The 25826-nt window shown below is 45.3% G+C and overlaps 1 protein-coding gene across 1 annotated transcript in view; it reads left to right on the top strand.

Annotated features, from left to right (window-relative positions):
• Positions 1–343: 343 nt before the first annotated feature.
• Positions 344–25826, top strand: part of LOC126095705 (neurobeachin-like) — a 294661-nt gene continuing 269178 nt past the window's right edge. Inside the window, exons 1-2 of the mRNA XM_049910456.1 lie at positions 344–353; positions 435–517. Of these exons, the coding sequence (XP_049766413.1) occupies positions 344–353; positions 435–517 (93 nt within the window). The remainder of the gene's footprint in view (positions 354–434; positions 518–25826) is intronic.

Genomic DNA, 25826 nt, shown 5'->3' with positions numbered 1-25826 from the left:
TTAAGCACTCATCTAGGCGTCCTGCATTATTTGGTGTGTCTCTCTAACGGTTTTCTTGAGTTTCGCGCTGACGCGTTGCTCGTCTAATCGTGCCATCTCGAAATTCGCAAACTGTGCGACACAATGTTCTTCTCAATACAGCTCTAAACAATAACTAACAGACATACAACAGTGAAATTACTGGCAGTTACAGCTTAAACACAGGCGTGTGCAAGGACGCAACCGCATTTCGCTCCAACGTACCATTGACGCGAAATTACGAATTTTCCGGAATTTTGTGAACACACCTCGTATAACGTAGCTGGTATCAACAGTGCCTGCGCCTTCGAGGCTTGACCGAGTGATGCGAGTGTGTGTGGTGAAGTAGACATCCGAGGAGACACTGGGCGGTCCCTCCTTGGCCGCTCACAGCTGAGCGGGGGCGGCGGGCCCAGGGGGTCCGAGGCCGACAGTGGCCGCCCGCCCGCCCGCCAGCTCAGCCGGCAGCGCCGCCTCCGCCGCCCACTCTCGCTCTGCGGTAAGTCGGCGCCACTTGTTCTGGGCCGGGGCCCGAGCCTGCGCTGCCTGCTGCCTGCTGCCGCGTACTCGCAGACGGTGATAGTGGCGTGCAGCTGAAAGCAGTGGCGTTAAGGATTCCTGTCCAAGGTGCGGTGCTCGCTGTCATTTTGAGCACTTAACACACAAGGGCTGCCGTCGTCGTCGTCGTCATCGTCGCCCATACCATCACCACACCTAGCACACCCAAGCGTCCTGTGACTATTTCTACAGATCACTCAATCGGTCCTTTCGTCGCCCCACGTTAGCTCTCACGGCAAGAACTAGCTTCGCAATCGATCATCATCTGTTTATAAAATGTGCTGCAGCCAACGTTTTAGTAATCCTCAATTTTGTCAACGACTAACATATTCCGCGATTCTAGGTCTGTGTCGTTTCTTATAGAATTTTAATCTCGTATATCGATGAATATCTGGAGGAGATTTTACGACAGTTCCATAAATTTTAGTTTTGCTCTTGACTGTACTTACCCAAGTTTCGCTGCGATATGTAAGGGCTATAAAATTTCATTTTTGTATCTTGCGTACAGTGCCGTCGCAGAGTTCTTCTAATTGTTCCGAACGTTCGTCAAAAATTAGCTGCTTTGTTTTCAGTACCCTCACTGTACTTGTTTGTGTCGTCGCGTTAGTGGTATTTAAAATGTGTTGCTTGTTCTAGTGAAACACTATCCAACATAAACTTACCTTAATACGCGTGGTTCTTCCAGTTTTTGAATACATCATCCAAAGACAAATTGAACAGAACATACGACAATTAGCATACAGGTGAAACGTGGTCGTTAATATTTAGTAATTCTATTTTCTTCAGGCTTACTCCACTAGAGGCCAAATGCGCTGTAAAATCCATTCCGCTGGCTGCTACCAATTTGCTCTTGCAACTCGTGATTGCGCTGATGCTATAGCTGTTATCCGCGAATCACCAGGTTGTGCTTACGATCACCTGTTTTTCACATATCCTCGGTAATATACTCTTCTTAGTCTCCCCGTAAAATACAAGTCCGACGACTTTAACTGAACTCTCCGAGGACCGCAAATTCCGCGCCGATTCAGGATTTTCACGTCACCGTCTATGCTGCCGAAGTTTGTAAGTAGTGAAGTGATGAAACTAACAAATCTAGCCGCGGGCTCCATTTTTGCTATGGAATATTCGACGTCATTTGTTTCTGCGAAATATGAATGCGAGTTCAGATCTCGTTATTTCTCACTGGAGACGTGTTGACGTGGACAGCCTTGTGACTTATTTATACTGAATTACGTTTTATACTACAAGTGGGTGACATGCTAAAGCAGACTGATTGTGAAAACTAAAAGTAGAAACGTTACAATGAAAGTTCGCTAAACGTTTCTAGGATTTAATTAAGATTGTAGATTCAGAAAGAGATGTAACGAACGCTTCGTGGCTTCATTAAAGACTAGCTGCTTCTTTTCAAACAATAACCGTTCTTCCATTTCTTTACGAACAACATTGGAATCCTTATTTCTTACTGTCCCCTAAGTTGAATGACGGTTTATGGCGTTTCCACGTCTTAGAGGTTTTTGTAGAAGTGTCCTTATTTTTGTGTGACAAAAAGTATTTCTGATTCTTACCGGTGTTCATTTAATTCAGACTGGAGGATGAGCTAACGACCAGACGGAGACGCAACCAGACATTATTTTATTTATTTACTTATTTATTTATTTACGTATCTTGGTAAAGTTTGGCCGGAGCTATTTTGAAGCGTGTTTGGAAGAAAGTGATGCATTCAAGGGATGATAGTAACTTAATCTCAAATACAGCCACAAATGTCTGGGAAAGTGTCATTGCTCGGATGGAAAGAAGAGATAATGCATTTATCGTCAAATGAATATTTAAGTATTAAGGAGTAAAAATGATTTCATATTACCTATAAAAATGATGATAACCTTTACTGGTTTTCGGGTCGGCTTGTAATTTTAAGGCAGAAGTAAGTAAGAAAACGTGGCGATTACCGTGTTTTAGCCTGCAGTTTGTTAGTAAGAACTGAGAAATGTCTCCAGTGCAGGACAGAACGTACGGAATCGACTGCTATCGCATTTACTGATTTGGCTGGATGTTGCAAGGTGCTTTGTGCAATCAGCTGAGGAAAGAGTTCAAGGTATTATGATTAGTTCAAAGGCTGTAAGAGCCTGTTGGCAGTGAAATACTGATTGCATTTTGCGCTTGCACTGTGTCCACAGAGGGATGACAGTTTAAACCCAAAACGATCCTCAAAAAATTCTCCGCTTGCTTGAATGTAGCGAAAGAGAATTGTCGTTTCGTAAAATTTGTAACTGCAGCTTGTAATCATGTTACAGAGGTTTCCATTTCTTATGAAATAACTCAGAAATATACGCAGTGCACTAGATGATCCCACAAAAATGACTCTTTACAGTCATAGGAACAACATTTTTTATATTCACAATCAGATAGGAAACTTACCTCGCCATGAAAACGACCTGCTTTTAACTTTCATTATGATGCCTTACTATTAGATGGAATAAATGTACAGTAAGTAAATTGTTTATTGTTGCAAAATTAATCGCCATAACTATTAACACATTTATCCCACTCTGAGACAAGACGGCTATTGCTTCGGTGGATCAGTGTTTGCTGTTGTACCCAACTGTGCACATCTTCGTCCTAAGCAAATCGACGTTCCGCTGCAAATTGACATTCTGGAAGAAGGCGCCACAATCGACGCTCAGTGGTACACGGACACGTTGCAGAAACTGAAGTGCGACATTAAGTCCGAACGCCCAGTAATGTTGACGGACGGCACGTATCTCTTGCAGGATAATGCCGCCCATATGTCCCCTATGTTGCTTCGAGTGCGCGGCAGAAGTTTCACTGGGAAGCCCTTACTCATCCTTCGTACAGTCCCGATCTCTTCCCACACGATTCCCATATTTTTGGAGTCCTGAAGAAAGAAAGACATTCGTATCCGTCTGTTTTCTTCGTAGGACAATTTGCTTGCCTGGCTACAATCCTGTTTGCTTAGGCAACCGCAAACATTTTTTTAATGAAAACACTGACCGTCCTGTCTCATAATGGGATAAATGTATTAACACGGCGATTACTTTCTAAATAATAAACAATTTACTTTTTTTCCATCTGTCTCGTTTTCATTTGGCTACTCCTTATACGTCGAGCTTTTCATCCTTCTTTCTCAGCACACTATAAATCCACAGTCCTTAGTGGCTGAGATGAAGAATCTGTAGATAAATCCTGCACTCACACCCACGATTCACGACTGCTGCACAGTGTCAGTTAGCCGGCCGATGTAGCCGAGCGGTTCTAGGCGCTTCAGTCTGGAACCGCGCGACCGCTACGGTCGCAGGTTCGAATCCTGCCTCGGGCATGGATGTGTGTGATGTCCTTAGGTTAGTTAGGTTTAAGTAGGTCTAAGTTCTAGGGGAGTGATGACCTCATATGTTATGTCCCATAGTGCTCAGAGCCATTTGAACCATTTGAACAGTGTCAGTTTCTCAGCGTCCGCCGAAGACAACTGGGTGGGTGATGGACATGAATGTTAAAATCGTACTGAAGCACACGACGAGTCACGGATTTTTCTCTACGGTGTACTCAGATCATCGGGCTGCTCGTAAGGTAATACTGAAATGAAAAGACAGCGAACGAGTGTGCCCCGGTAGACAAAAGGTGAGACGGGCGCTCGCCGTGTCGGCTCGTCGGGCGGTACCCTGCTGCCAGCCTGTCGCCACTGGCTGACCGGGCACCTGTACCGCGCCCTGTGGGGGGTCTCAGCGGGCAGCCATCGTAACAGGTGCCAGCCAGGGCGTGGCCGGCAGGCAGTAGCTCATAAAGTAACCAAAACTTCACACCTGGCCACAACTAGATAAAATACACCATCCGTCCAAAGAGCTCCGACACCGATTTTATTCCTGGTGTGCAAGCAACATCAGCGATACTAGCATGAAGTAACAACTGTGAACAGCAAATGTGTATTGTACCAGTCAATTGTGAACAGACATTGTTAAGCAGCGGACGCGCAGCCGTAGTGCGTCATTGTTTTTTTTGTACCAAATCGCACTGGCGTAACATACCTAAAACACCAGTTCAAAATACTCTCAGAATATTTTGAAGAACAGAGAGAGTATTCTGCACACCTTGACTCCCGAACAAAAACGACGACACGTCGACACCTGCCGCGACTCGATTGAAATGGAAAACGCTGAAAATTCTTTTCTGGGAAAAATCGACACCTGTGACGAGACTTGCAGTTCCAACTAGCCTACCACAAAACGACAGAGTGCAGAAATTCACATTAATGGTAAACGCTTTGACAACATTTAAACCATTGTGACACGGGAATTGTACAGCATCCCAAAGCTGGGCCTTGATGACTGACTGACGGGGTTGTACGAACGTACTGTGCCCTGGCCTCAAGTGTGGGGCAACTGGAAGCATCTTAAAGTTCCTCTGTTTTCTATTTACCTAGTCTCAAAACATGTTCGACTAACATCATAAAAGGAGAACGGCAAATATCTGCAGAAACTTATGGTAGGAAACAAAGTTTGATGCAATTATTCACATCTTTTACGGATCGTAAGTGCGACCACTCGCTGTGATGTGGAACGATCCAATTCTAGAATTATAGTTTACTTTCTCAGGGAAAATTCGGCATCATGCAGACAATTGACGTGATTGTTTCAGGCTACTGGTTTAAATGGTTCAAATGGCTCTGAGCACTATGGGACTTAACTGCTGTGGTCATCAGTCCCCTAGAACTCAGAACTACTTAAACCTAACTAACCTAAGGACATCACACACATCCATGCCCGAGGCAGGATTCGAACCTGCGACCGTAGCAGTCGCGCGGTTCCGGACTGAGCGCCTAGAACCGCTCGGCCACCGCGGCCGGCTACTGGTTTAAGTAATTTACCCTAACTACTGTATGTCCAATCTCTCTCCTCTCTCTCTCTCCCTCCTTTCTGTTATATGAGGGGAGTTCAACGAGTAATGCGACACTTTTTTTCCCGGCCAGTTTCAGTTGAAAACTGCAGAATTTGTCGTGGGACAATGTGGAATATCCCTGCTTCAGACCGTGTAGATTCACCTGGCGCTGTATGTAGCCTTCAAACTGGCGTCTGTGACAGAAGTGCGTTCCAAGGAGAGAGCTGCGATTGAGTTTGTTTTGGCGGAAAACCAGAGCATCACAGGTATTTAAAGACGGTTGCAGGATGTCTACGGTGACCTGGCAGTGAACAAACACGGGGAGTCGTTGCGCGAGACACTTAACATCGCAACAAGGTCGCACAAACCTATCGGATCTCCCACCTACCGGCCGGCCGCACACAGCTGTCATTCCTGCAATGTTGAAACGGAACATGCTGACATTCTCTTTCGATGTGATCGATGGTTCAGAATCAAACACCTAGCTGCTCAACTGGACGTCTCTATTGGTAATGTTGACACTCTCGTTCACCAGGAAAAAAAAAAAGCCACCGAACGATGGAGTGGCGTCACACCACCTCTCCTCTGACGTAAACATTCAAAGTCGTGCCCTCAGTCGCAAAAGCCATGATGACGGTCTTTTGGGACTCTGAAGGAGTTAATCTGTTGGAGACCTCTCTCATGGTGCAACGATCAGACGTGAAGTGTACAGTGCTACTCTCAGGAAACTGAAGAAACGGCTTCAGCGTGTTCGCGCCACAAAAAATGCAAACGAATTTCTCCTTCTCCGTGACAACGCAAGGTATCACCCAGGTCTGCACACCCGAGAGCAGTTACGAAACTTCACTGGACTGTTCTTCCTCATCCCCCCTTCATCCCGGATTTCGCACCTCCCGACTTCCATGTGTTTGGCCCAATCCGCGGGAAGTACGTGGACGATGGAGAGGTTATCGATGCAGCAGCATGGCGCCGGTTCCGACGTCGACCAGTGGCTCTCCCAGGAAGGTGCCGTAAGGCCGTCGCATTGAACTGAGTGAAAAATAGATTTTGTAGCCGGAAGAATGGGGAATAATATGGTGTATTGGAATCCTGCTTCGCCAAAAAAGAGTGTTGAATTCACTTACAGATCGCGCCTCGTACTAATCCAACCTGGTAGGGATCTTTCTTACAACTAACCAGTTTTTCCCGGGTTCGATTCCCGGCGGGGTCAGGGATTTTCTCTGCCTCGTGATGGCTGGGTGTTGTGTGCTGTCCTTAGGTTAGTTAGGTTTAAGTAGTTCTAAGTTCTAGGGGACTGATGACCTCAGATGTTAAGTCCCATAGTGCTCAGAGCCATTTGAACCATTTGAACTAACCAGTTTCATGTCGTTATTCCACGTTAGGTCGCTTCGCATAATAACTTCTAGGTATTTTACGGTTATTGTTGTTGCTTCTAGTGATGTAGACTACCACAAGTAGTGTAGTCGGACAATAATTTAGATGAAAAAGAGAATGATAACTGCTATTTTGCCATAGAGACGAGTTACAGTAGTGTTGTTGTATTTGGCCACTGGTGACGTGGACTTGAGTGCTGGGAAGCTGTAACGATTTTCGGGGACAGCCCCCGTGATGGCGTCGGAGGCGTAAGCCGGCCGCCCTGGAGCTCCGCCCCCGCCTCCGCCCCGCGCCACCGCGCAAACTCGCCGCGACAGTCGATACTGCGGGGGACTCCCCCAGGCCGGGGCGGCCACCCAGCGCCGGCTGCGGCCGCAGCGCTCGTGGTCGCGTCGGCCGCCGCTGCGCTCGCTCCCAACTTCTTAGTCGAGCAAGTCTGGCGACTGTGCTGCGAACGTCGAGCTGTGTGCGGACAAAATAATACGTCTCCAGCGTAGTGTGCCTTTAGCAAGAGGAAAGAGGCAACCACCTGTAACCAACACTTAATGTTTCAGTGAACCATAAAAATAAAGACCCACAGTAGCAACTGGGATACCAAGGTTTGCAAACTGGAAAGATTTCACAGTGCAAAATTGACATTCTCTTCATTGCAGCAGTAAGCAATAGATGGTTGCACCTGCAAGGACAAATCAAACCACATGTAAAGTAGAAATAAGGGGTGTTCAAAAAGTCTCTCCGCAGTGCCGTATGATTGTAGCCGCGCGTGCTGTATGATTGTTCGCCTGCCTGGGTTACTTCCCTTCAAGAGGACTCTCCCAACATTCCACTGTTTCGTTTATTTCAGCCAGAGTCAGTAGTATCGTTGGTGAGTGTCGTTACGTGTTGACGTGAACGTTTAAGTTCAGTTCCTTTGTTCGTTTGTTTCGTTTTTGTCACTGTTAAAACGCTAACCATTGAAGAACGTGTGTTTTTAGTCGAAAGGGTATTCAAAGCTGGCTGAAAATGCACAGTTTCAGTTCGTTAAAGATTTAATTCAGTTTTCTCGGAGACAACACTCCCACTCCGCGATACTGTGCGAGATTTGATTAACAAATTACGAAGTACGGGTTCAGTGACAGATGCACCGAGAAGAGGTCGTCCTAGCGTTTTGTCTGTGGATAAACTACTCGATATTTCTGATAAAATGTCCACGAGTTCGAACAAGTCAGTAAGAAAACTCGCCCAGGAAATCGATGTAAGTATCGGAACGCCCCACACAGCTGTAAGGAAAAAATTAGAACTTTTCCCGTACAAAGTGACAGTCGTGCAAGAACTGAAAAATACTGATCATGGCAAACGACTGCATTATTGTCAGTGGTTCAAAACTTCGATCAACAAAATGGAAGAGATATTCTTAATGAAACGTTTTCATTGATGAGGCGTGGTTTCATTTATCCGGGTACATGAAGTCGCAGAATTCTCGTATGTGGAGTACTGCACATCCATTCTATGTTCATGAGGAACCACTTCATTCTGTGAAAATAGGAGTTTGGATTGCAATTCCTAGGCGTCGGATTGTGGGTCCCATATCTTTCAACGAAACAGTGAACGCCCCAACGATACTGCAGTGATATTCTGTACCCATTCATAGGAGAACTTGTGTTAAGTGAAATACTGAACGGTATTTTCAACAAGATGGTGCAACCGCGCATAAAGCTCGCGTTTCAATGTCACTGCTTGCTGATGTTTTTGGTGATCGCACAATTTCACAGGGACTTTGGCCTCCACGATCGCCTGACCTAACATCACCTGACGTTTTCTTCTGGGGTGTCTATAACAACCGTCAAAAATCCATCGATGAATTGAAAACTGCAATATCCACTTTCACTGCTTCTGTTACAGAAGAAATGTTACAGCTTGTGTTTAGAAACATGATAAGACGAATTTAATTGTGTATTCAACAACAGGGGGGACGCTTTCAACATTTAATGTGAAAGTTTGTAAGTAAAAATGAATATTCAATAAACTAATAACTTGTATTTCACTGAGTTTCATTTTGGTGTATTCACTGCGGCATACGGCGCTGCGCAGAGACTTTTTGGACACCCCGTATTTGTGTTATAGTGAGTATCAAGTACAAAAAACGTCCCCGCCACCACGAACTACTAGGAGAAAAGAAGCGTTTAATTTGTGTTGTTACAGTAGAGAGCCGAAGATTAGTTGGGTATTTCAGAGAAAATGAATTTTAGGGTATAGCCTGACTAAAATAACGGATAGGTTGATAGGGCAGTCCGGAGATCTGAGGCACGTGTGTGTGTGTGTGTGTGTGTGTGTGTGTGTGTGTGTGTGTTTTCAAAAGGGGAGGTTCAAATGGCTCTGAAAACTATGGGACTTAACTTCTAAAATCATCAGTCCCCTAGAACTTAGAACTACTTAAGCCTAACCAACCTAAGGACATCACACACATCCATGCCCCAGGCAGGATTCGAACCTGCGACCGTAGCGGTCGCGCGGTTCCAGACTGTAGCGCCTAGAACCGCTCGGCCACTCCTGCCGGCAAAAGGGGCAGAGAGAGAGCTAAAAATTTTAGCGGGAAACCAGCACTTGATTACAGTAATCAGGTTCAAATGTATGTAGCTTGCAGTAGGCACACTACCTGATCAGTCGTATGCAGGCACCTGTTAAATATGGGGCGTGTCCACCCTTCCCTTTCTGACGGCGTGTACTCTTCTGGGCACACTTTCAATGAGATGTCGCAATGTTTGTGGAGGAATTGCAGCCCGTTATTTCTCAAGATCCGAAACCAAAGAAGGTAGTGATGTTGGACGCTAGGGTCCGAAGCGAAGTCGACGTCCTAACGCATCCAAAAGGTGTCCCATGGGGTTCACGCCGGGCCTCTGGGCAGGACAGCTGATTTCAGGAAGGTCACTGTCCACAAACTAATGCGCACAGGTGCTGCTTTATGACAGGATATATTATCATGCTAATACAGATATTTGTCGTCTCCAAACCCTTCCTTACTGTGGGCACAGTACTCTACAGTGTGTTCACGTCCTTCCACATTTAGCATTTTCTTAAGCGCAGTAAGGACACCATACCCTAACCACGAAAACGATCCGCATGCCGTAATACCACCTGCTCCGTGCTTTTCTGTTGCCACTACACATGGTGGCAGTATCCGCCACATCCAAAACTTTCCGTGGGATTGCCTCAGGGCACACTGTGATCCATCACTTGAAACCACTGTTTCCAGTCATTCAGTGTCCAGTGCCATCACTCTTCCCGCCACCTCAAGCGTCGGTTAGCGTCGACTACAGAACTAAGTGGCTTACGAGGAGGCGCTTGACCACTGTATCCCTTTTTTCTTAACTCCGTATGCACAGTTATTAAGCCAGCTGGACAGCTGGTAGCACTTCGTAACTCACGAGTGAAGCCTTCCGCCGATGTCTTGCGATCTTTTACAACCACTCTCCGTAGTGATCGACGGTCTCTGTCTGTGAGTATGCAAGGCCCGCACGGTTTCGGTTTAGCTGTGGCTGTTCCTTCGCGTTACCACTTCACCATCACATCTCCAACAGTCGACTTGGCAGCTTCAGAAGGTTTGCAAAGTCCCTGATGGATTTGTTACTCAGGTCTAGTCGTCGATCGAAGACACTCAGCTCCCCTGACCGACCCAGTCTGTTTCTCCATTGACAACACAGTACAGCCTCGTCTCCTTTTATACTGGCGGGTACGCCTCTTGTGACATCTAGTGGTCAATTACGCATCACACGGGGGTGTCAGGACACTTTTTTGTTACATGTTGTATGCAAAGACGAAGAGACTAACCTCGAAAGCTGCTTCAAAAACAGTTCTACGACTGACAACCACAACAGCAAAAAATCATAATTCAAGCCGCCTGAAAATAGAGGTTCGGCGACAACTACGTAGCCGACAGTCAGAGTAGTTAATAAAAGTCTTAACTGAAAGAAATATCTGCGGTTTATAAATATTGTTTTATCTTGCATTGAGCTCGTTAGGATCAGAGCGAGAAGAAAACGGAAGCAAGAAAGGCAAGGATGTCTGACTAGTGTCGTGCCCACGACAACCCTGACCTCATTCAGCGAATGATCGTGCATTTCACGTGCTGCTTTCCAAATGACTTTTTTGTACCGTATGTTCATTGTATATTAATAATTGGAAGTTAAACAACTAACGCTGTATTTAGCAGCCACTACAGGAAAATGGTTTGATTAACAGTCACCAAAAGTATACTGCTCGATTTCAGATGTTTGGTCGCTTTAGAACTTCTCACGAAACTTTCAGTAGGTCTAATGCCGATGCCGCTGTCGCAAAATCGAATATTGCCTTTTACCGGTCTGGACTTGTCGTGTTCCTACGTCTCCCATAAGGCCATAACCTATCGAAATTGAATTACCATTGTAGAACACACACTAATCCAGCTCTTAGAATTTTGTCGACAACTGTAGTGCTGCAACTAACGAGACCTCACTGGATTAGAAATAAGTCTGCACACGCCCGGCTTCGTCCTTTGATCTTGAGGCGCAATGAATCTCATCCAGCTGTCTCTTCCGTTATTAACGTTCGTTACGTTCGAAGAATGCTTACATTCTTCTGGGTCACTCTGTATTCATGTGGACGAATCGCGCGCGTATTTATCTTTCCCCCCTTAATCCGAGTTGCAGAGGACGGATCGGGACTTGAAATTCACAGCCATCTTTGAGGAGACAGGACAAAGGCTCTTCATCCGCAGCCGCAGTCGGGTTGACTTTCATACACGACGGTTCGGAGATATTTCACCCGGCGTCAGACGTGGGAGCGTGCGCTTCTGGCTCGCTTTCGAATGCGACGTCCCGTTACGGCGTTATGTTAAACAGAGCCTCCCGGGAAGAACGTGCCTCCACCACAGACGGAGCCGGCGCTCGTCTGCGCGCCCTGCACCGTGCGTTGCGGCCGCTGCCTCCCAGTAATCGGGTCGTATGGAATGCTGTAATTCAGTAGAAATGGAAGCAAGCAAATCCGGACACTATTTCAAGTACGTTTGGCCATGATACTATCCGCTAAGACGACACATTCGGTCGACAGACACTGCACGAGCAGCCTGTAAGATGTGCTGCAAAATATCTCGAGTGCGTAGAAACCGAGAAAAAGGTATACCCTCTACTGTGGACCGTCACGTTCGCATGTTTCCCAAAGAAATGCATACGCCTCTTCTTTGTACGCTTTTCTTTGCTTAAATTGTCCGTCTTGTTTCAAGGTCTTCCAAATGGCGCAGCCATTGTGTGTCTGAATAGAATTACGTCCTTTTATTTTATTATTATTATTATTATATATATATATATATATATATATATATATATATATATATATATATTTTTTTTTTTTTTTTTTTTTTTTTTTTTTTTTTTTTGCGAATCCACTCGAGCTGTAGAAGAAGTAGTGTCGTTAGAAAGATAAATAAATTTATGGAAATACTGTAAGACCATGTAACTTATCTGAGGTACACGCAGGTCTACAGAGCTACGGCATAGGATCCACTTCTTTTAATCCTTTGCGCCGGCCGGTGTGGCCGAGCGGTTCTAGGCGCTACAGTCTGGAGCCGCGCGATCGCTACGATCGCAGGTTCGAATCCTGCCTCGGGCATGGATGTGTGTGATGCCCTTAGGTTAGTTAGGTTTAAGTAGTCCTAAGTTCTAGGGGACTGATGACCTCAGGAGTTAAGTCCCATAGTGCTCAGAGCCATTTGAAGCATTTTTTTTAATCCGTTGCTTGTATCCTGCTGAGTTGCGAATCGGAGGGCATGAGGGCATGGACCGGTATACTGATTAGAAGTCAGAATCTCAGCATTGTGAGCCAAGACCTAGTTAGTTAAAGGCTCAATAGACCATCATTTGAACGGTTTGTTTCGGGAACTCAACTGGAAATCCCTAGACGGAAGGCAACGTCCTTGTCGAGGAACACTATTGAGAAAATGTAGAGAACTGGCATTTGAAGCTGATTGCAGAACGATCCTACTGCAGCCAACATACGTTTCCCGAAAGGACCAGAAAGATAACTACGAGCAAATTAGGACTCATACGGAATCATATAGACAATCGCTTTTTCCGTCGCTGTATCTGCGAGTGTAACATGAAAGGAAAGGACTAATAGTGGTGCAGGGTATCCTCCGCCACGCACCGTGCCGTGGCTTGCGGAGTGTGTGTGTAGATGTGGGTGTCTAACGAGTCAGTTTAAACGATGTATACAGGGTGTCCCCCCCAGCTCTGCCACCTCAAATATCTCCGGAACAACAATAGATAATCAAAAACTGTTTTCACCAGCGAGAACGCAGGACAGGGGCTTAGCAAACAAATTACTATGTGGAATTTTAAAACGTAAACAACTACTATTTTCAACACAAACTTGTGTTTTTAAAATGGACACCCCCTATTACTTCGTATGCAATCAATAGCATGAAAAATCACAAAAATAATGGCGTTGGTAGCATCGTAATACGTCAACTACATCCCGAGAAATTGCGAAGCGAAGTTGACGCTTGAAATAAATGAAGCGCACAGCTAGCGCACGTCCTGAGACTCAAGCGTGCGCCTCACGCTGCCGGTAATCGTGATGTGACGGACGTGCTACGCCAGTGGAGTGTTAATGTGTGCTGTGGTATTGTGTGACAACACGTCATTGGCCCTTACTTCATTGATGGCGCTTCTAAAGGGGGATAGTTAGCCCCTTCTTGAGCTGTACCTTACTTGAACCGGTCCACCTCTTATAATGTGCCAAATAATGGGTTACCAGAATGATGGATGTCCTGCGCATAATGTTTATTGTTGCGAAATGACAATTAGAGGTAACACACTTGCTTTCACGTTTCTAGACCTCATAAATTCTGAGATATGTGGCTTGTAAAGGACAGCAACAGCGTCACAGTTCCTGACATAATGCATCGCATGTAGTACTGTGATTAGAGCAGCGGTTGCCTGCACTGGCGTTTGTATCCTGCTGTAAACATACCAATATCACCACGGCACGTTCCACCTCAGTGTACATGTGTCTCCTAATCTGGTGTACTGAACTGCTCTCGTACTGCAACGTAATTCACATACGTTGCCACATTAAAACCTGTTTTCTAGTGGCTTGTTACATTTGCCGTCATCTAGTCGATATGCCGGCCTCCAGTAATGAAGAAAAACTAGATATTATTTTAATTTATGGCGAATGTCACAGAAATGAAACCGCAGCTGTGACACTGAATGCTGAACACTACCCAGATCGGCGGTGTCCGTCACATCTGGCAACATCTCCTAGACCCTCACGGAAACAGGAAGCTGGGCACCCACAAAACGTCGACGTACTACGCCAGCGACTGGCAATGGAAACTAAATTGCTGTTCTAGCTGCTGTAGCACACAGTCCCCAGGTGGGTGTACGAGAAATTGCTCGAATTGGAGGAGTAAGCCACAGTAGTGTGTGTAGAATCTTGCATCGGTATCGGTTTCATCTGTTCCATATCTCATTGCACCAAGAACTGTACGGGAATGATTTTGAATCCCGCATTGCATTCTGTCGTTTTGCACTTCAGGAGTTTCAAGGGAATCCAGTATTCCTAAGCAATACGTCGTTTATGGACGAGGCTTCGTTTACAAATCATGGTAATGTGAATCTACGGAAAATGCACTACTGGTTCGTGCAAAATCCCCACTGTATTCACCAAGTTGCTCGTCAACGACAGTGAAGTGTCAATGTTTGGTGCGGTATCATTGCTAACTGTATTATAGGTCCCTATTTTTACCGTGGAACATTGAATGGACAGCGATATGCATCATTTCTTCAACACACGGCTCGTCCCGGTGGAGGTTCGAGTCCTCCCTCGGGCATGGGTGTGTGTGTTTGTCCTCAGGCTAATTTAGGTTAAGTAGTGTGTAAGCTTAGGGACTGATGACCTTATCAGTTAAGTCCCATAAGATTTCACACACATTTGAACATTTTTTTCTTCAACACATACTAGCGCTCCTCATGGACAATCTAGGATTGGTAACTCGTTTATCAATGTGGTTCCAACATGATGGATGTCCGGCACACAATGCAAAAGTTTCCAGAGACGTTCTAGATGCGACATTTCCAAATATGTGGATGGGGAGGGGAGGTACTGAGCGATGGGCAGCACGGACCCCCGACTTGACGCCACTAGACTTCTTTCTCTGGGGTGAAAAACAGAGTGTATCAAGAACCCCCAACGACAGTGGAGGATATGCAACATCGTATTACTGCTGCGTGTGCGGCAATATATGTAGAAATTCTACAATCTGTGCAACACTCCCTTGTTACCCGTCTGCAAACGTGTGTTGATGCAAACGGAGGGCACTTCGAACATATGTTGACCTGACACAGTTTCATTGGTCAAGATCTGGGTGTATTTTCTATGCTGAATGTAATGCACAACAATAAAATTTCTGTGGGCGACAGGGCACTAGTAAATGAGTTTAGCAAAGTGCATTCGAGTGTCTTATCTCTAATTGTAGCTCCAGTTGTCATTTCGCTAGAATAAACATACATTTGCAATCTGTAACTTTGCGTTGGACATGTTACTAGTTTAGTTTTGTGGATTGTGCATACCTTCGCTTTGTGTGAGCCCCTGACACAGGCAGCGTGAGGTGCACGCTTGGTCTCAGGAGGTGCGCTAGCTGTGGGCTTCATTTAGTTCAAGCGTCAACTTCGCTTCGCAATTTCTCGGGATGTAATTGACGTATTGCGACGCAAACAACGCCATTTTTTTATGCTATTCATTGCATACGAAATAATAGGGGGTGTCCATTTAAAAATACACAAGTATTTGTTTACGTTTTAAAGTTTCGCATAGTATTTGGTTTCCTAAGCCCCTGCCGTACGTTCATGGTGTTGAAAACCGTTTTTGAATGTCTATCGTTGTTCCAGAGACAATTGAGGTGGCAGAGATAGGTGAGAACACTATATACAGAGTGTTACAAAAAGGTACGGCCAAACTTTCAGGAAACATTCCTCACACACTAAGAAAGAAAATATGTTATGTGAACATGTGTCCGTAAACGCTTACTTTCCATGTTAGAGCTCATTTTATTACTTCTCTTCAAATCACATTAATGATGGACTGGAAACACACAGCAACGGAACGTACCAGCGTGACTTCAAACACTTTGTTACAGGAAATGTTCAAAATATCCTCAGTTAGAGAGGATACATGCATCCACCCTCCGTCGCATGGAATCCCTGATGCGCTGATGCAGCCCTGGAGAATGCCGTATTGTATCACACCCGTCCACAATACGAGGACGAAGAGTCTCTACATTTGGTGCCGGGGTTGCGTAAACAAGAGCTTTCAAATGCCCCCATAAATGAAAGTCAAGAGGCTCGAGGTCAGGAGAGCGTGGAGGCCACGGACTTGGTCCGCCTCTATCAGTCCATCGGTCACCGAATCTGCTGTTGAGAAGCTACGAACACTTCGACTGAAATGTGCAAGAGCTTCATCGTGCATGAACCACATGTTGTGTCGTACTTGTAAAGGCACATGTTCTAGCAGCACAGGTAGAGTATCCCGTATGAAATCATGATAACGTGCTCCATTGAGCGTAGGTGGAAGAACATGGGGCCCAATCAAGACATCACCAACAATGCCTGCCCAAACGTTCACAGAAAATCTGTGTTGATGACGTGATTGCACAATTGCGTGCGGATTCTCGTCAACCCACACATGTTGATTGTGAAAATTTACAATTTTATCACGTTGGAATGAAGCCTCATCCGTAAAGAGAACATTTACACTGAAATGAGGATTGGCACATTGTTGGATGAACCATTCGCAGAAGTGTACCCGTGGAGGCCAATCAGCTGCTGATAGTGCCTGCACACGCTGTACACGGTACGGGAACAACTGGTTCTCCCGTAGCACTCTCCATACAGTGACGTGGTCAACGTTACCTTGTACAGCAGCAACTTCTCTGACGCTGACATTAGGGTTATCGTCAACTGCACGAAGGAGGTGTCCTCGTCGTTCTAGGTCTTCCCCATCCGCGAGTCATAGGCTGGAATGTTCCGTGCTCCCTAAGACGCCTATCAATTTCTTCGAACGTCTTCCAGTCGGGACACCTTCGTTCTGAAAATCTGTCTCGATACAAACATACCGCGGCACGGCTATTGCCTAGTGCTAATCCATACATCAAATGGGCATCTGCCAACTCCGCATTTGTAAACATTGCACTGACTGCAAAACCACGTTCGTGATGAACACTAACCTGTTGATGCTACGTACTGATGTGCTTGATGCTAGTACTGTAGAGCAATGAGTTGCATGTCAACACAAGCACCGAAGTCAACATTACCTTCCTTCAATTGGGCCAACTGGCGGTGAATCGAGGAAGTACAGTACATACTGACGAAACTAAAATGAGCTCTAACATGAAAATTAAGCGTTTCCTGACACATGTCCACATAACATCTTCTCTTTATTTGTGTGTGGGGAATGTTTCCTGAAAGTTTGGCCGTACGTTTTTGTAACACCCTGTATATGATTAGTTTTAACGTAGTGGACATATTTTCAATTCTTCTCATACAGCTACATTTAAAAATGGTTCAAATGGCTCTGAGCACTATGCGACTTAACTTCTGAGGACATCAGTCGCCTAGAACGGAGAACTAATTAAACGTAAGGACATCACACACATCCATGCCCGAGGCAGGATTCGAACCTGCGACCGTAGCGGTCGCTCGGTTCCAGATTGTAGCGCCTAGAACCGCACGGCCTACATTTAAAAACTAGTTTTGTTTACAAGCTACCAGGTTTTAAATGAAAAGTCTTCTGTGAAATTGGTTAGACCTGAAACTTGTTTCTCTACCTGTCAGACATTTTGTGTTATTGTACAAATGATCAAAGATTTTTGCTGCTGCATATTGAACTCCCTCTAAGCCACTTACAGCTTTAACAATGGAAAATAAAGGTTAGTATTTCTTCTAGTTTTGTTGGTATGGACATCGCTATTCTTGTCAATATGTGATGGCTTATTTATGTCGAATGTCATTGGCGATTATACACTGAAACGCGAAACAAACTGGAATAAGCATTCGTATTCAAATACAGAGATATATATACAGGAAGAATACGGCGCTGCGGTCGGCAATGTCTGTATAGGACAACAAGTGTCTGGCACAGTTGTTAGATTGGTTTTTGCTGCTACAAAGGCGGATTATCAAGATTTAAGTGAGATCGCACGTGGTGTTACAGTCTACGCACAAGCGATGGAACACAGCATCTCCGAGATAGCAACGAAGTAGGGATTTTCCCTTTCGAGCATTTCACGGGTGTACCGCAAATGTAGGAATTCGGCAAAACATCAAATCTCCAACATCGCTGTCCGCCGCTCGTGGTCTCGCGGTAGCGTTCTCGCTTCCCGAGAACGGGGTCCCGGGTTCGATTCCCGGCGGGGTCAGGGATTTTCACCTGCCTCGAGATGACTGGGTGTTTGTGTTGTCCTCATCATTTCATCATCATCCAGGAAAGTGGCGAAATTGGACTGAGCAAAGACTGGGTAATTGTACGGGCGCTGATAACCACGCAGTTGAGCGCCCCACAAACCAAACATCATCATCATCATCATCTCCAACATCGCTGCGCTCGGAAAAAAGATCCGGCAAGAACGGATCCATCGACGGCCGAAGAGAATCGTTGACCGTGACAGAAGTGCAACCCTTCTGCGGATTGCTGCAGAGTTCAATGCTGGGCCATCAGCAAGTGTCAGCGTGCGAACCATTCAACGAAACTTCATCGATATGGGCTTTCGGAGCCGAAGGCCCACTCGTGTACCATTGATGACTGCACGACAGAAAGCTTTACGCCTTGTATGGGCCCGTCAACGCCGACATTGGACTGTTGATGATTGGAAACATGTTGCCTGATCGGACGAGTCTCGTTTCAAATTTTATAGAGCGGATGGACGTGTACGGGTATGGGTACAACCTCATGAATCCATGGACCCTGCATGTCAGCAGGGGACTGTTCAAGCTGGTCGTAGGTTGTGTTTCAAAATTAAGCAGCACAGAGACAGAAGCGATGGCACTATCTGCAGGACCTGACCATCATCTTGCAGGACAATTCTCAAGCACGTACAGTGCAAGCTGTTACTGATTTGTTTGACTGATGGGGCTGCTAAGTGCTATACCACCTACTGCACTCCCCTGACTTAAGCCAAGTAAGGTTAGCACTTCACGGCATTCGCTTCGGAACTGCTGCAAATTCGTCGGTCAGTAGGCCGCGTCGCTCGAACTTCAACACAACTGGCACTGCCAAGAGTACCTTACGACTTCCAAATCGCTGGCAACGGGTTATACACAATGCTGGTGACTACTTTGAAGGTCAGTAAAACTTTGAAACATGTATCTATTTTGTCCGAGCTGTAAATAAATATTTGCCACTATTAAAGTTCCATCACTCGTACATTTTTCCACAGAAAAGAATTTCAGATTGTGAAATTTTAAGAATTTAAAAGATTAGTATGGAAAAATTTAGCATCTTTATGAATATGGTCAAGTAGCACACATTTTAAAGCGTGTAAGACTGAGTAAAATGGTATAAATTTCATCCATCTTCGTCAAATAGCTTTTAAGGAATTGTGATTTTTAGATTTCAAAATGTGACAACAATCGCCCAGTTTTGGATTTGGAGACTTTTGGAAATTAATAATTCTCCAACGAAAGGTATAGAAAGTTTTAATATTGCAGTTTACCTTATTGTTAATGAGAAAAATTCCAACATTCTAAAACATCAGAGTTGAACTTTTTTAGTGGTTTGTTTTCTCATGGAATAGACCCACGTGGTATCTGTATGTTGATAGTTACAAGAGAAGTGTTCAGTTGCAGAGAGTAATAAGGGTCATTGTCACGTGGAAAAGTGTGATGACGTGTACAGTGTTGTATCTGTGTTGCGGCTGAGAGGAAGGGAAGGGAAGGGAAGGGAAGGGAAGGGAAGGGAAGGGAAGGGAAGAGTGAGGGTGAAAGCCGGTGCCGTCACGCAAGCTGCTCCTCTCCAACAGCACCGAGGGCGCCGCCTAGCTTCATAGCGTCCCCCAGTCGCCGGGCGGATCACTGTCAACACTGTCGCATTGTCCGACTCCGTGTGACATTGCGGCCGAGTTTGGATTTTAATGCACAACATTGGCGCTAGTGTGGTGATCGGCAACCTACCTGCCAAATACCGGCGAAAATTTCTCCTACCGCCAGGATTAGAACCGGCGTCAACGGCTCGGGCTTCTCGAGTCTTATGGTGCGTTCATTGCATAAAGATGCAGTTTAAGAGATAAATGGCCGTGGTGGGCATTTGAAAATGCGTTCAGCCGCTCGAGCACTTGGTATTTCCTTTGTTAGAGTAACACACCAATGATAATATTAGCTACTGAGCAAACTGTGCAGTCGTCTGAGATAGGAAATTATTCACGCACAATATCGTTTCAACCGTAGTACCTTGTTCATTTATTGTGACTCCTAATCAGGTAAATTGAGTCGTACGGCAAAAAATGGGGGCGTGAAAACAGGCTGGCGGACGCCTTCTGGCGTGCAACGCGATACGGCGCGGTTCGCCAGGGAACACGTCCAGATGGGAGCCATTCATCATCTCTGGGGCGGAATTCTGATGTCTTTATTGCGTCGACGTGTTTCCTCCGATACCATCTGAAACACCGAGTCCGCTCGCGACACATTTTTTTTCCCCTCCTTTTTCTCGTGGATGGCGAGCGGCTGAGAAAACCCGGCTTTTTTAGGAAAGAGGTGCGCGGGAAACGATAATCCGGCGCAGGATCAACATTCCTGCCGGCGCGTCGCCGGCCGGCTCGGCGCTCGGGCGGTGCGGGGCGGCGGGTGCTTTGTGCGGCGCCGCGGCCGTCCGTCACGGCTGATGAACGGGGCGGCTGGGAGCGCTCGCGCCGGCCGGCAGGTCCCCCTGCTGGCGCGCCTCTCGCATTACCTGGCGTGACTAGCAAAGCGGCTTCGTCCTGTCTCACACTCCATCTGCTAGCCAGGAGCTACGATACATCCTAGCTATCCCGAGAGATTGCCGTGTTAGTCCTCAGTCTGCTAGAAATGCGAGCGGGGGCGATTTTGAAAAATGTAGACGATCTGCGGGAACGTTTCTGAACAAGGTAAGATGGAAATAAAATTTAATGTGCATTTTTTCGGAAATGAATCATTTCCGTACTATAGACCATTTATCCATCGCATTTCGAACATATTCACGTACAATCAAATGTGCGAATCGGTGCTGGAAATATCGCTACCTACGGAGCAGAAACGTGGATAGTAAACAAGCGTCAAAGGAACAAGCTGCATGTACTATAGATGGAGCCCAGGTGGCGAAGTTTCAGCATGTCCAAGATAGACCGAATACCAAATACCAGTATAAGAGAGGCTGTGAGTGTCGATAAATCAGTAATAGACAACGTAGAGAGACGTCTGAAATAGTATTAACACCTAGAAAATCTGGACGATAGCCGATGTCCGAAAAAAGTGGTAGTGGACCACAGCGGTAAGAAGAAAGCATGAGCAACCTAGTACGAGCTCGAGTCGAGATGTCTGGGATCGATGGCTGCCAGAAGAGTACAAGCAGGAGACTGGCGTGAACAGAGCCAGTGGAATAAGGGAAGCGCGAAGTGGCGCCAGCTGCAGAAATGTCGCCATGATGGTGGTGGTGGTGGTGGTGGTGATAGAACAACGTTTTCGTCGCTGAAGCTCCGCAGTCGGAGGCGTCAGTGGCTGCCCATCGTTTTGTTTCCTCTATTTACGTTCGGCCAACGCATTGCAGCCGTCCATCTTCTACTTCTACGTTTACATCTACATGGATACCCTCAAATCAGTACCTGGTAGAGGGTTCATCGAATCACCTTCACACTTCTCTATTATTCCAATCTCGTATAGCGCGCTGATAGAACGAACTCCTATATCTTTCCGTACGAGTTCTGATTTCCCTTATTTTATCGTGGTGACCGTTTCTCCCTATGTAGGTCGGTGTCAACAAAATATTTTCGCATTTGGAGGAGAAATTACAATTTAAAACAGTCTTGATCGCAATCTTGTTAAAATATTTTTTATTGGAGTGAGTGACCGGTTGCGACTCTTTCATAGAGTCATCTTCAGACTCCATAGTGGTGGATGGACACTGCTAGATGAGTTCTGTCGACCCGCTAGTGTAAAATTCAAAAATTTTACGGAGGAGAAAGTTGGTGATTGGAATTTCGTGAGAAGATTCCGTCGCAGCGAAAAACGCCGTTCTTTTAATGATGTTCAGCTTAAATCCTGTATCATTTCAGTGGCACTCTCTCCCCTACTTCTCGATAATACAAAATGTCCTGCCCTTCTTTGAACTTTTTCGATGTACTCCGTCAGTCCTATCTGGTAAGGATCCCACACCGCGCAGCAGTATTCTAAAAGAGGACGGACAAGCGTAATGTAGGCAGTCTCCTTAGTAGATCTGTTACATTTTCTGTCGTGCCAACAAACTGTAGTCTTTGGTTAGCCTTCCCCACAACTTCTTCTATGTGTTCCTTCCAATTTAAGTTGGTCGTAATTGTAATACCTAGATATTTAGTTGAATTTACGGCTTTTAGATTAGACTGATTTATCGTGTAACCGAAGTTTAACGAATTCCTTTTAGCTCTCCTGCGGATGACCTCACACTTTTCGTTATTTAGGGTCAACTGCCAATTTTCGCACCACTCAGGTATCTTTTCCAAATCGTTTTGCAATTTGTTTTGATCCTGCGATGACTCTATTAGTCGATAAACAACAGCGTCATTTGCAACCAACGTAAGACGGCCGCTAAGATTGTCTCCCATATCGTTCATATAGATAAGGAATAGCAAAGGGCCTATAACACTACCTTGGGGAACGCCAGAAATCACTTCTGTTTTACTCGGTGACTTTCCGTCTGTTACTACGAACTGTGTGGCCTCTCTGACAGGAAATCACAAATCCAGTCACATAATTGAGACGATATTCCATAAGCACGCAATTTCACTACAAGCCGCTTGTGTGGTACAGTGTCAAAAGCCTTCCAGAAATCCAGAAACACGGAATCGATCTGAAATCCCTTGTCGATAGCAGTCAACAGTTTATGCGAATAAAGAGCTAGTGGTGTTTCACAAGAACGATGTTTTTTAAACCCATGTTGACTGTGTGTCAATAGACCGTTTTCTTCGAGGTAATTCATTATGTTCGAACATAATATATGTTACAAAATCCTGCTACATATCGATGTTAATGATATGGGCCTGTAATTTAGTGGATTACTCCTGCTACCTTTCTTGAATATTGGTGTGACTTGTGCAACTTTCCAGTATTTGGGCACGGATCTTTCGTCGTGCGAACGGTTGTATATGATTGTTAAGTACGGAGCTAATGCATCAGAGTACTCTGAAAGGAACCTAACTGGTATACAGTCTGGACCAGAAGACTTGCTTTTATTAAGTGATTTAAGTTGCTTCACTACTCCGAGGATATCTACTTGTAAGATACTCTTGTTAGCAGCTGTTCTTGATTCGAATTCTGGAATACTTACTTCGTCTTCTTTTGTGAAGGCATTTCGGAAGGCTGTGTTTAGTAATTTTGCTTTGGCGGCACTGTTTTCGATAGTATCTCCATTACTATCGCGCAGAGAAGGCATTGATTGTTTCTTGCCGCTAACATACTTCTCATACGACCAGAATCTCTTTCGATTTTCCGACAGGTTTCACCAAGTGTGTTTTCACAACCGTTTACTATTCGCGTGGGCTCATGAACTAGCTGATCGAATTAATTTTCAGAGAATGCGTTTAGCACAATTGCGGATGATGTTTTACGCGTACCCCCGGAATTAAACATGTGTTTTCGCCAACATATCGAGGGTAAATTAAAGTCACCACCGACTATAATTGTATGAGTCGGGTACGTGTTTGAAATCAAACTCGAAACTGTATCATATGAGTTGGGAGATCGGTATTATTTTATCCAGGTTGCCAACAATGAGCTCTGGCCTAACTACTCACAGGAACTATCTACTTGAATCTTGCGACAAGATAAACTACTTCTAGCAGCAACAAACACGCCACCGCCAACGATGTTTAGCCTATCCTTTCGGAACACCGTTAGGTTCTTCGCAAAAATTTTGTCTGAGCTTATCTCCGGCTTTAGCCAGCTTTCAATGCCTATGACGATTTGAGCATCAGTGCTTTTCATTAGCGCTTGGAGCTGTGGTACTTTCCCAACACAGCTACGACAATTTACAACTGTTATACCGATGGTTCTTGTACCTAGTTCCTCCTGTTTTCAGCCCACACCCTTTATGACTGAAACCCTTGTTGTGTTTCCCCGAGACGTGGTACAATGCTTTTTTTTTTTTGCTGTGCATTTAATTAATCGCTAGAAATCTATACATAAGAAAGAGATAAAAAGGCACATAGCTATCACACACATCTGTACAACATGTACTCGATATCTCTGGATACTTGAATTAAACATATTTAAGCTATTCTGCATCACCGTTGAAAAAAGCTCACCGTGCAAAATATTAGTCATCATCCTTACAAGTGGACAGTGACCGCTTTGGGACGATGTAGAATTGTGACACTCCACTGTTGGCGTAGGTCGTGACACTGAAGTGGCTTTATGATAAAAAAGAAATATGGCGAATGAATTTCTTTTTGCTGCAGCTTCTTGGGCTACAACCATTTGATGTAATTTGTCCGACAGCGTGGTCCTTTGAGACAGACTGCGTCAACATGGAACACGTTCTGGCTTACCAGGCAGTGTCGAGAGACACTTAGAGAGTAGTTGTGTTTCCCGTGTCTATTCCGCATCATAGTTTTCGAACAACGCGTGAACATTAAGTTGTATTTCATATTGTAAAAAGGTGCCAAAGAAACTGGAGTATAGCGAAAATGTTGTAACTCTGAAGACTGTTTACAAGTGGTATGATTGATTTAAAAGCGAAAATGAGTCTGTTGAAAACGAGCAACGTTCGGGACGCCCATTAACCTAAAAAACAGAACAAAACGTGGAAAAGTGGCAAAAATTGTTCGTTCAAACAGGCGAATAACGATTCCAGAGGTCACCGAAGCATCTCGTATAGATCCGTGCACAGCATTTAACCGATAATTTGAAATTAGGCGATCCTCGATAATTTGCAGATGCGACGAGTGAATGCAAAATATGTTTCCAGACTTTTCATTGATGAGAAGAAAATGAGATTTAGCACCATTGTACTTCTAGCTCTTCCGAAAAATTAAAACTGTCTTTAAAGGACACTCATCACGTGTCGCCCTTTCTTCAACATCATTACGATAAGTTTGCTGTGAACAATTCAGTCCTCGAAGAGCATACGTTTCTCGTTTAACGAACGCTCAGGTACCCTGCTGCACTTCGACTGACGACCTAAACCACCCGATCTTCAACTCATACAACACATCCCGGACTATTTGATACAATGGATGAAACGTAGCAATTGATATCCCGCAATTTAGTAGCTTCACGGGCTCTAACAAGCAATGTGTGTGTGTTCAGCTGGGGATGGCAAACCCGAAGAAACTTGTTAACTCTCATCGATACCGAAACGAGACCATGTTCAGTGTTTGGACTCGATATGTGACCTGGTTTCTCGCGGGAGTGACTAATTCTTTTTTTCCTCTCTACTTCAGAAATATACGGTCTGCAAGCTATGAATCATTTTATTCGTAGTACTTCCAACACGGAGAAAGATTCTAAGAAGACCTGACCGTTTCGTCACGGATTTGTTTAGCAAGCGCGAGAGTGTTACAGAGATGCTCATCAGACTACAGTGGTAGACGCTAAAAGAGAGGTGCTGTACGCCACGGAGAGGTTTACTGTTAAAGTTCCAAGAGGACTCAGCCAACATACTGGGGATAGGCAAAATAATGTGAACAGTGGTAGTAATGGGATGGTTGCGTTTGACGGCCAGCTACTCAGGTACGACGCGTATCGCACTCTACTGTGCGTGTTCAGTACGGACTAGGC

This window comes from Schistocerca cancellata, chromosome 8 (genome assembly GCF_023864275.1).
Source record: "Schistocerca cancellata isolate TAMUIC-IGC-003103 chromosome 8, iqSchCanc2.1, whole genome shotgun sequence".
NCBI classification, from domain to species: domain Eukaryota; kingdom Metazoa; phylum Arthropoda; class Insecta; order Orthoptera; family Acrididae; genus Schistocerca; species Schistocerca cancellata.
The sequence above is the reverse complement of the archived record's forward strand: the minus strand, read 5'-3'. Positions and strand labels throughout refer to the sequence as shown.